Source organism: Ips typographus, linkage group LG2 (assembly GCF_016097725.1).
Source record: "Ips typographus isolate SLU linkage group LG2, UJ_Ityp_2.0, whole genome shotgun sequence".
NCBI lineage: Eukaryota > Metazoa > Arthropoda > Insecta > Coleoptera > Curculionidae > Ips > Ips typographus.
In genome coordinates this window covers 23,280,568-23,290,553 of record NC_138423.1, presented here as the reverse complement: position 1 = coordinate 23,290,553, position 9,986 = coordinate 23,280,568, and the positions used below count along the sequence as shown (strand labels likewise).

The following is a 9,986-nucleotide window of genomic DNA, read 5'->3' as shown; positions in this document are numbered from 1 at the left end:
ATCAAATCTGCGTTCTATGTTCACTGATGAAGAGACCAATTAGCCATAGTCATATAAAAATAGGGTTGTCATAACAAAATGAATCTGTCCAAACCGTCACTATAACAGTGTGTCAGGGGGTTTAACTAGTTTGATTTTACCATTTTCTTCGCTATTTTTTAGCTTTTGTAAACGCAGTTTTCTATACTGTTCGCGACTTTTTCGCAACATTTCGCTTAATGGAACAGCTGCCATCTTAGTGGGTTCCTCCTTCAAAGTTGTATTCTAAAATTGCAAAAGAAAAAATACTAGAACCATGAGTAAGAATAAAAATAATGCTATTTTGCAGTTTTTAATCAGCCACTTACTAAATTTGATCATTCTAGAACAAATAACTATTAACATTTTGCAAGATTATACCGAGCGGTAGACCGCCGATAATTTTTTGTACACCAAAATGCCTTTTTGCATACAAAATAGGTCAGATTAAATAAGTAGCATGTCTGCTTTTACAATTTGTACATGACATTTTGACCCTTGTCAAAATGTTATAAGCATTGGTGATTCAAAAAAAAAATTACTTCCTCAGGTTACCTGATTGCTTTTCCAAATTTTGAAGACCCAAAAGCTAAAAATTCCTGTTTTTAAAAGTCACGTGACAGTTTTTAGGTTAGGTTAGGTGACAACACAAAGGTTTTCCCAAAATTTTGACACACTGGATTTGACCTTGTGCCGAAAGCTTAATTGATGTTCTAAGGTCAGGTGTGGTGTTTTTTCAAATTCTAACAAACAAAAATATTTTTTGTAGGGTTGTCTGAAATTACGGCTTATATTTTGACGTTTAAACGAATCTTCTAACTGTCATAGTAACCAAGTTAGCACGTGTCAAATAAAGTCACCCATCATTTAAAAGAAACAGTTGAAGAATTAAATATATAGTATTTTAAATTTAGACAGTGGTAAAATTGTAAGAAATACGTCACGTGACTTTGATAATTAAATTTTTGAGCTTGCAACACTGTAAAGACCAGTTGACATTGTCAAAAACAGTTACGTGACCTTCAAAACGCAGTTTAAACTTTGGAAAATTGTAAAAACTTAAATTACAAAGTACACGTCACTTGACGTTGATAATGCAATTCTGAGCTTGCACCACTGTAAAGGCCAGTTGATATCTGTCAAAATTAATCACATGACCGTTAAAATGTGGTTGAAACTTTAAAAACTTGGTAAATTAAATTTAGACTATTTTAGACAGCTGTAAAGGCTGAAATTGTAAGAGACACAGCACGTGACTTTAATTATGCAATTTTAGATCTTGCAACACTGTAAAGTCACCTGTCAAAAACAGTCACGTGACCTTAAAAATGTAGTTTAAATGTTGAAAAATTGGTAACTTATTAAAATAATTTGTAATGAATATTGTTTCAACTTAATATCATGTAACAAAGATTTTACCATAATAATTACATGTGAGGTCAATTTTGTTATATTGATACACTATATTATCCACTGCTTGGTCTACTACAATGTATTCCTTAAAATATCGCAATATTTCCTTTATTTAAACCTTATTTCGCTCAAAATTCCAATGAAAATATTGCAAAACATTTTGAAACATACAGTCAATGCCTCAAAATTCTATGAAATGCCTTATAAATACCTCAAAATGCTTTGTAATACTGGCAAAGGGCCTCATAATACCTTAAGTGTGTACACCAAAATATTTCAGCACTCTACCCCTTGGATTGTACACATAGCATGGCTCCTTTTTGTTGGTTTTATGGGGTAGGTACAAAACCAGCAGTAATAGAAACAAATTTAGATAGAAACTAAAAACCGCCAGTGATACTAAGTCCACATAGTATGTTGAATTTTGTAGTCTCCAATTTTTGAAATTTATTAAACTAATAATTCTAATTTACTAGCCACTTGGCACATAAATTAACTCCATTCCAATTTAATTCGTAAAAAAAACTTACCTCATTATTATTGTCTTTGAACAATTCCGGACTAACTGTACCCTCTGTGGTAGAATTGTTTAGATCATCTTTGCTATCAAAGTATTCAGAACTGTTTGAGCTGGTCGTTGTACTAGCTGTTGCTTTGCTTGCTGTTTCAATTTGATTGTTTTTCTTATTAATAATATTACTGCTGTTGCCTGAAGTCGCGGTTTGAATGTTTTCTTTATTCTCATTTTTTAAAGCACGGTTTTGTCGTAAAGCATTTTCTGTTATGGCGTTACCATATCCAAGCGGCGCCACCTAAAATCATCGGTTAAATTTTGCTGCTTTCTACCTAAAAAAAATACCAACTTTTCTTAAATATCTAGTGACATCTTCATACTCTTGATTTGCTGTTATGCCAGGTTTTTGATAAATACTGCGACCACCTCTTCCCCTGCCTGAAATCACTCTTATCACCTTTCCATTGTCGGGCAGATAGTCACTAGGATTAGATTTTGGTGCGCTTCCAGCATTGTCATTTATTGGTGGTGCAATGTTGTAATCATCAGTGTCAAAAATACTAACTCTATTATTAGCCTCAATTATTTTATGATACTTAAGTATTGTGTAAGGAACTTCGTATTGGGCTCTGTTTCCTTCATCCCATCCTAATTGGTCTGCCAAGTCATTCTCATATTCTATGTCTGAGTTACTCATTATTTTAGAAACTAAAAAAAAAATAAGAAAAATTATAGTAAACTTAAAATTTTAAGACTGAAGAGAGTCTCTTAGAAATAAAAGAGACTAATAATTGGTCTATCTTTACAAAACATTCTACTGTTGTTCTCCTGACTAATTTGTCCTTATAACATTATTTTTTGTCAGAACATGTATAATTTTGAGTGATTACAGCACCTGTTTTAAAGGCAAGAAGGACTACATTCTTTCCTTGTTACTAGGGCCCTGGAAGTTAGTACATGTTATACTTACTGTTCAGCTGACCAAAAAGCAAAATACAGGATTAATCAAAATGTTTATCAAATATTTTTATTTTACTAAATAATTGAAATAATTTGCAGAAAATTGTACAAAAAAATAGTGTAAGCATAAGGAACAGTAACACCTTTCTAAAAATTCCTTTTAAATCAAATGTGTTCAGGCTTTTTCTTTTATTAGACCTTTGTTTTCTTCTCTACATAATCGCCATTTAATTCCAAGCACTTGATGTATTAAGAAACAGGTTTTTTTAGCTCCTCTAAAAAGAAGGGGTCATAATAACCCTGTTGCTTTTTAAAATATTTCAGTTAGGTTATGTTTTGAAAAAAAATTGTAATTGATGTATTGTACTTTAAAATTTGACTTTATATTTGCTCTAGAAAACAGTTTTGGTGCAGAAATCAGTTTACCATCAAAATAAAAAGAGTGACCCTTGCACGTAGTTACAAAAACAAATATATTTAGGAAAGTAATACACAAATAAATAATACTTGTGGTAAACTTCTTAGATAAGATTAGGAACTATGAAAATAAGAAAGGAAGTAGTTCAAATACCTCAAACCACAAAAATGTGGTTTTATTATTCTCAACACAAAAAAAACAAATACCTAGTAAACTTACTTGCTTGACGACAACCAATATTTGGTTAGTTTCCAGTTTATTGTGCCTTTTTTTGGGAACTTCCTACCTTCAACCCACTAGCTTAGGACACCTTGAAATTAGAAAGTTCTTAGCTTAGTAGTTATATGAGAATTAAGAAGTTGAATGTTAATGCTAAAGACTAGCTTACCAATATTTTAAACAAATAGTTATTGGGTCCCCAATTTATGCTAGCTTTCACTTTCCACAACGCCCTACAAACTAAGCAGAATATTGCAATTTACAAAATAAAAGTGAAAGCTAGTGAGTGAAAGCAGACAGGATTAAAGAGTGACTACCAAAGAACACTTAAAGAAATCACTAGGGCTAGGAGTCCGGAGTAGTGACTAGAAATAGGACTAGGACATACAATACAAAACTACAAAAATGTAAAAACAAGTAATCACAAGTTTTTTTTTTAATTTGTAAGGTTGAGGTTAGAAGTTAGAACATTGATGATAGAAGTCATGTCATTTCACAACTTGTGACATGTGACTGCGAATGCTGCACGTGATTATCTATCACATAATTCTCGTAAATGGCACGTGACACTGTTTTTAGCTACGATCGCTTGTCTGATTCTGATTGGAAAATTGAAAGTAGTTGATGATTTGTGCGACATCTAACGTTAGTAAGGGAGAAACTCTATGCCCGGCCATATTTAGGCAATAGTAATAGTTATTCGTATAAAAACAACATTAAAATTATACATTTGATTTTAAAGCTTTTTGTAGAACAAGTGTAAAGATATTTGATTTGAAAATTTTTTATTGAAAAATTGTTTTGTCGCCCTTTATTAAACAAAATTTATTATTTATGTCCGAAGCGTTTGAAAAGTGAACTAAAAATTAAATATGGAAATATAGTAAATAAAAAATTGACAACTTTTAAAGTAGTTTATACTTTAAATTCGGTAAACTAGGTATTCTCCCGCTCTCTGTGGCCTCTCAGAGAGTTTTTAATTTTTAAAGTTTTTTTTTATTTCTTCAAAAGGCCACTGTATGGAAATAGTTTAGTAACATATTACATTTCAGAGTAATTTTTTAAAATCACTTTATAATGGTTACCTACTTGCTATGCTGATGCTTATACAATCCAGACCACGTTGTTATAAAATAGGTATCCTAGCCTCAAGTTTTTTTGCACTCCCATAAGAACTACTGAAACTACCTTATATTTGTCTGGTCCGTGCTTGCTGTCTGACTTTTTTACGATAATGTTTACGGAAAAGTACGTGCCCGGAAAATTCGCCGTGGAAATCGTAAAATTTTTGTTGGCCCAAAGCCTACACACGGGAGACTTCTTACGTCCCTAAATATATACGTTTCCACTCGTAAAAAGTCCACGTAGATACCCGTATAAAATGCCCAATATTACGTTATTTACTAGCAGTTTTTGCAACAAATTGGTAAATGAAACCGTTCACTTTTGGTAGTAAAAGTAATTAGTTAAAAAGGGCTGAAACTAACTTGGGCTCGGTGGTGCATATACACACACGTACGTTTTAAGTGGAATTATGTCCGTATGTGCGTTTACATACATATTTCGGGAATTTGCATATTCAAGGGACGGGAAACAAAACAAAATAAAGCCGGCAATACACACAATATGAGAGAGGGAATTTGGGAAAGCCGGGTCGACCAGCCGGAACAGCCGTCGAAATTTAATACACACACATGCAAGGCTAATTTTATATGTGCACTTGGAATTTGATAAGGGCTTTTAAAAGGTGTATTAACTTTTGGGCTATTTGCATGTATAGATTGCGTTAAAAAATGGAATAATTATACTGGAATTTCATTACTTTAAAAGAGCATTTCTATGTTTATTAGAAATAATATTTCCGTTAGTTTTTCTATAAAATAACATTCTAATAAAAAAATCTGGTAAACTCGAATGATGGTATATTATTACAATAGGAGATGGAAAATCTTCAATTACTGTCAGTTATGTTGAACAACTTTTTCAGACTATTTAAGAAAATTCTTAGGGAATGTATACTGTTTCATACAATACTATTACATTTTCAACCAATAAACGTATATTAATTCATAATTTAAGTGAGGAAAGTATTTTGTTATTTTCAAAATCAGTTTTGTCAACATTTCATTTTATTAGAAATACAAATAAAACAACAACACAAGTTGGATAATTTTGAACCTAAAGTTGCCACGATAAAGTACCTTCTCCAATACGACAAGAAATCATAAGTTACATTTTTTGTTGTCAAGACAAAATGTCGGAGGAACCAATTTATTAAATGTATAGCTCCGGTCATTGTCCATCAGTATGTGAAACGTTCAGTTTTCATAATTTATTGCTTTTGGACACTTTGGTGCACAATCAGAACATCAAAAAGACACTTAGAACATGAAGAGCACACTGGCCACTTAGATTGGAATGAGTATGCCTGGTTGCCTATGAAGTCTCTACCTATGATAATGAAGAAGAAGTTTCTACCTATAATAACACTGGCCGACACAATTTTTGTAACACCAGTCAGACCATTAATTTCACAATGCTTATGCCTTTCTAGTAATAGAAAAAAATTCCATAAAGTCCTAGAACGTCCACTTTTTTCAATAGCTTCATTAAACCTTTTGATGTTGGCCAGTAATAGCCGTGTTTGAGTTGAAGCCCCGCATGAAGGAGCAGAGCAAATATGACGAACCCCCATTTGCACAGTCATACTTTAAGCCAAGATTAAGTTAAGGGTGGTTCACACTGTGACAATACAGGTGAAAAAATGACAGCCTGAATCAAACTTAACTTAGGCGCGGCTTAAAATACGACGGTAGGCGTGTTCGGCAGAGTCGGCACAACGCGTTCATCTAGAATTACAAAGTCGTAACTGCCAAAATGAAACTGTAAAAAAGAATTGCTTTTTTGGGATTAACACAACGGATATTACTTATTTACCAAGAGGAAATATTCGTAAATTCATATGTAGTTACTGTTTTTTTTTTAAATATTTTTAGTATTATATACAAAAGAGCGTTCTTCCAAAAGGAGTTTATATGCATATACGACTTTGTAATTCTAGATGAACAAACGGTAGAAAAGATAAAAAAAAGATAGGTAGAAAAAGAGTTTTTCCATTGTATTGGTATCTATTAATCTAAAATCACTGATGGTCGGCCGGAGAGGAGTGCATTTCAACCTGGATCTCAAAATGTTAAGTATGAGCCTCTTGTAGATCCAAAAAATGTTCTTTTGCCTCCTCTTCATATAAAACTCGGACTGATAAAAAACTTTGTGAAGGCTATGAATAAAGATGGTAAAGGATTTAAGTACCTGAGACAAGTGTTTCCTCAGTTAAGTGACGCCAAATTAAAAGAAGGTATTTTTATTGGACCGCAAACTAGAAAATTGATGGGAGATGTTCATTTCACGGAAAATCTCACCTTAGAAGAATTGAGAGCGTGGAACTCATTTGTAAGAGTGGTGAAGGGATTTTTAGGTAACAATAAGGATCAAAATTATGAACAAATAGTTGAGGAACTTTTGGAATCTTACAATTTGCTTGGTTGTCGAATGTCTTTAAAAATTCACTTTCTTCATTCCCGTCTATCATTTTTTCCGGAGAATTTGGGCGCTGTTAGCGACGAGCAAGGTGAAAGGTTCCATCAGGACATCAGGACAATGGAAACAAGGTACCAAGGACGATGGGATGAAGCCATGATGGGTGACTATTGCTGGTTTTTGAAGAGAGAAGACGTCACCCCACACAAAAGAAAAAAATAGAACTATTTGGTGTGTTTCAAATAACTTTTTTGAATATTTGTATTGTTATTAGATTTCAACTTATTATTAAGTAGATACAGTCGCTATAGAGATTTAAATTACTTGTAAAATATATTTTGTGATAAATAACATATGCATTATAATACCGTTCTACGTTTGTGGTTTGTTTAACGTAACAAGAAAACCTTACGTGCTACAAGTTTTTTTTTTGCTGTTTTCAATTCATATTGGTCCATTTTACCATTCTATGCTATTCAGCTTTTTGTTACAAAAAAAAATATTTTTTTTGTCGACCAGTGTAATTAAAAAAAAATGTTTTCGGCTCTCTCAGATTATTAAGTAAACAGTTAATGAAATGTTAAGAATTTTTTTGTTTAATTAGGTGCCTCTAGAGCAAAAAACGTTGAAATTCCAGAAGAGCAAAAATGTGATGTTGAAATGACCCAATATGACAGTTAGTGAATGTATGCAAAGTTCACTAGTGCAAGCTGAAAGCTACTTTTTTGACCAATCACAAACTATCCACTGTGCTGCATAAAATCACTGACATTTAAAAGTTAATATAAAATGTATATTTGAAAATTAACTAAACTACACTGAGAACACCCCATCAGTGCTATTATGGTGAACTGTTTGATGTTAACACACTCGCATACGCATACCCACACACACTCGTATATGGCCAAAGATCATAGACGACGAGGATCCGGAGCAATTTGCATAAATATTAAGGTCTGATTAATCTAAACTACGACGATAATTACTGCGGGGATCGAGTCGGTTGATGTTCCGCAAGAATAACATGACACTATTATGATACGGCCTGGCCCCGTGTGTATTCAACTGATGTACGTCCATGTTATGCCAAAAGTTGAAATATGCCGAAAAACCTCTATTTTCCTGTCTCGATCCGCGAAATCTCCAACTATCCTTAAATCCATTAAAGGCAGCTTTAGGAACGGCAAGAAAAACGACTGAACGTGGAAGAGAGCGACTCGAAATCGAGAATGAATGTACAAGGGGGGCGAGTTCTTCGTCAACGTCGATTTTCGTTTGATTTCCAGTTTATTTCAAGTGACGCTTACATGTTTTTTTACGACACACTTTAACAGACAAATTACTTGAAAATTATTGACAAAATATTCATGAACAGCCAGTTTACTAATTATAGCTTTTGTGTCGCTGACTATTCAAGTTGATGAGACATTGAACCAACCAAACCTATTTTAGTAGAGTTTCTCCCGTTGAACACGCCCATTGGCGTGGTACCTTGGGAGTGGTCACGCAAATCCACACCCATTTAAGAAGCCCCGCCCATTTGCATTAATTAATATTCTTTTATATTTGAGTTTTTTGATTTTAGTTTCCGTTCTCGTTTTATATCTATAAACAGTGCAACTATTGTAAAACTCAAGACGTAAAATAAAGCTTAAAACAACTCGCCCTCTTTTGGGAGGAGGTAAACTAGAAGCTCTGTCCTTTTTTGGTTTTTCCTCTTTTTAATATAAATATCTTAAGTTGCTGTTACGTCATTATCAATTAAAAAAAATATAATATAAATTTCAAACCCTTATTCAGAATAGCAGAGAATAATTTTGACAGAACAGCCATCTTAAATTTATACATCAAGATGGCCGAAACTTATTTGTGTTTATTTAAACTAAAAAAAAAATAAATTGTCTTTAGAAGCAACAAAATGGCGAGAAAAACGTATAGCACACTTTATTAAAAACTAAATGCATACTTACTCAACGATTAGCACTCGTTTAGCCATTAAAATATACAACAAAGGATCTACAGTTCAACTGTTTTTCTTGCAACTGTTTCGTCACTTTTTCCGTTGCGCTTTTGTTTTGGTATTTCATTATAGGTCAAGTTGTCTAATCGACGCTGTAAACTGTTGCTAATTAGTTACCAATGCAAAACGTGCACGAATAGTACACTACCAAAGTATACAGAGTGAACAAAATATATGTTACACCCAACGTAGAAAATTGTTTTGGAGCAAAATAACAAAAATGAGAAAGTTCTCTTTTTTTGTTTTTTCTCATTTTAATTTTTACCTTGTGGTTTGTCAGTTATTATGAAAGTTTACAGGGTATTTTTGTTTTCCTTGCTGCTTATGAGGCTCTAGTTTTTGAGTGTATATTCAATCATCCTGTATTATTTCACTGGATTTAATTAAACTTCAAAAATATAAACTATATTGTTTTGAAAAAAAACATTCTAAGAATCTCACATGTTTTGCATGCAATTTATGCTTTTTTTTTTCGAAATCTGTATAATTCATCGGTCCGTTTATTACTGCAACCAACAATACACCAGGTTCACATCTGCTCGTGGAAGATGTGGCAACATAGAGCATAGTCCCAACTGACAGTCGGCTAAACATTTTGAGGTTAGGAATTTTAAAAAGTTGAACAACACCAAAAACTACAAACAGAAGAAATAAAAACTTAATTTAGGGTTGTTTAAGTTTATTAATTAGTGTTGTTATTGCGAGACCTTCGTAGAATTTAAGATTTTTCTTCACCAAACGGGAAAACTTGCAACATTTGGTGGTAAACAAAGGCGGAAAGTTCCAATCAAACTTTGGCTTGGGAATAACAACCACATTCAATTTAAATTATCTGGAAAGAACATTCAAACGAGCCATTAACAGCCGAATACCAACGTTTCAAG

At 32.9% G+C, this 9,986-nt stretch overlaps 1 protein-coding gene across 1 annotated transcript; it reads right to left on the bottom strand.

The window, feature by feature from the left end:
• Window positions 1-27: 27 nt before the first annotated feature.
• Window positions 28-3,994, bottom strand: LOC145724407 (uncharacterized). Its single transcript, XM_081972682.1, has 5 exons — window positions 3,712-3,994; window positions 3,543-3,633; window positions 2,295-2,653; window positions 1,962-2,243; window positions 28-264 (listed from the first exon to the last, which is right to left on the bottom strand). Exons 3-5 carry the CDS (start codon window positions 2,640-2,642, stop codon window positions 100-102), a joined length of 795 nt encoding a protein of 264 aa, XP_081828808.1. The 5' UTR covers window positions 2,643-2,653; window positions 3,543-3,633; window positions 3,712-3,994; the 3' UTR covers window positions 28-99.
• Between the last annotated feature and the right edge of the window lie 5,992 nt (window positions 3,995-9,986).

Coding starts and splice junctions, on each gene's coding strand:
- LOC145724407 (XM_081972682.1), bottom strand. CDS start 2,642: ATGAGTAACTCAGACATAGAATATGAGAATGACTTGGCAGACCAATTA. Junction 2,244..2,294: donor TCACTAGATATTTAAGAAAA/GTTGGTATTTTT, acceptor CGATGATTTTAG/GTGGCGCCGCTTGGATATGG. Junction 265..1,961: donor TCAAAGACAATAATAATGAG/GTAAGTTTTTTT, acceptor TTGCAATTTTAG/AATACAACTTTGAAGGAGGA.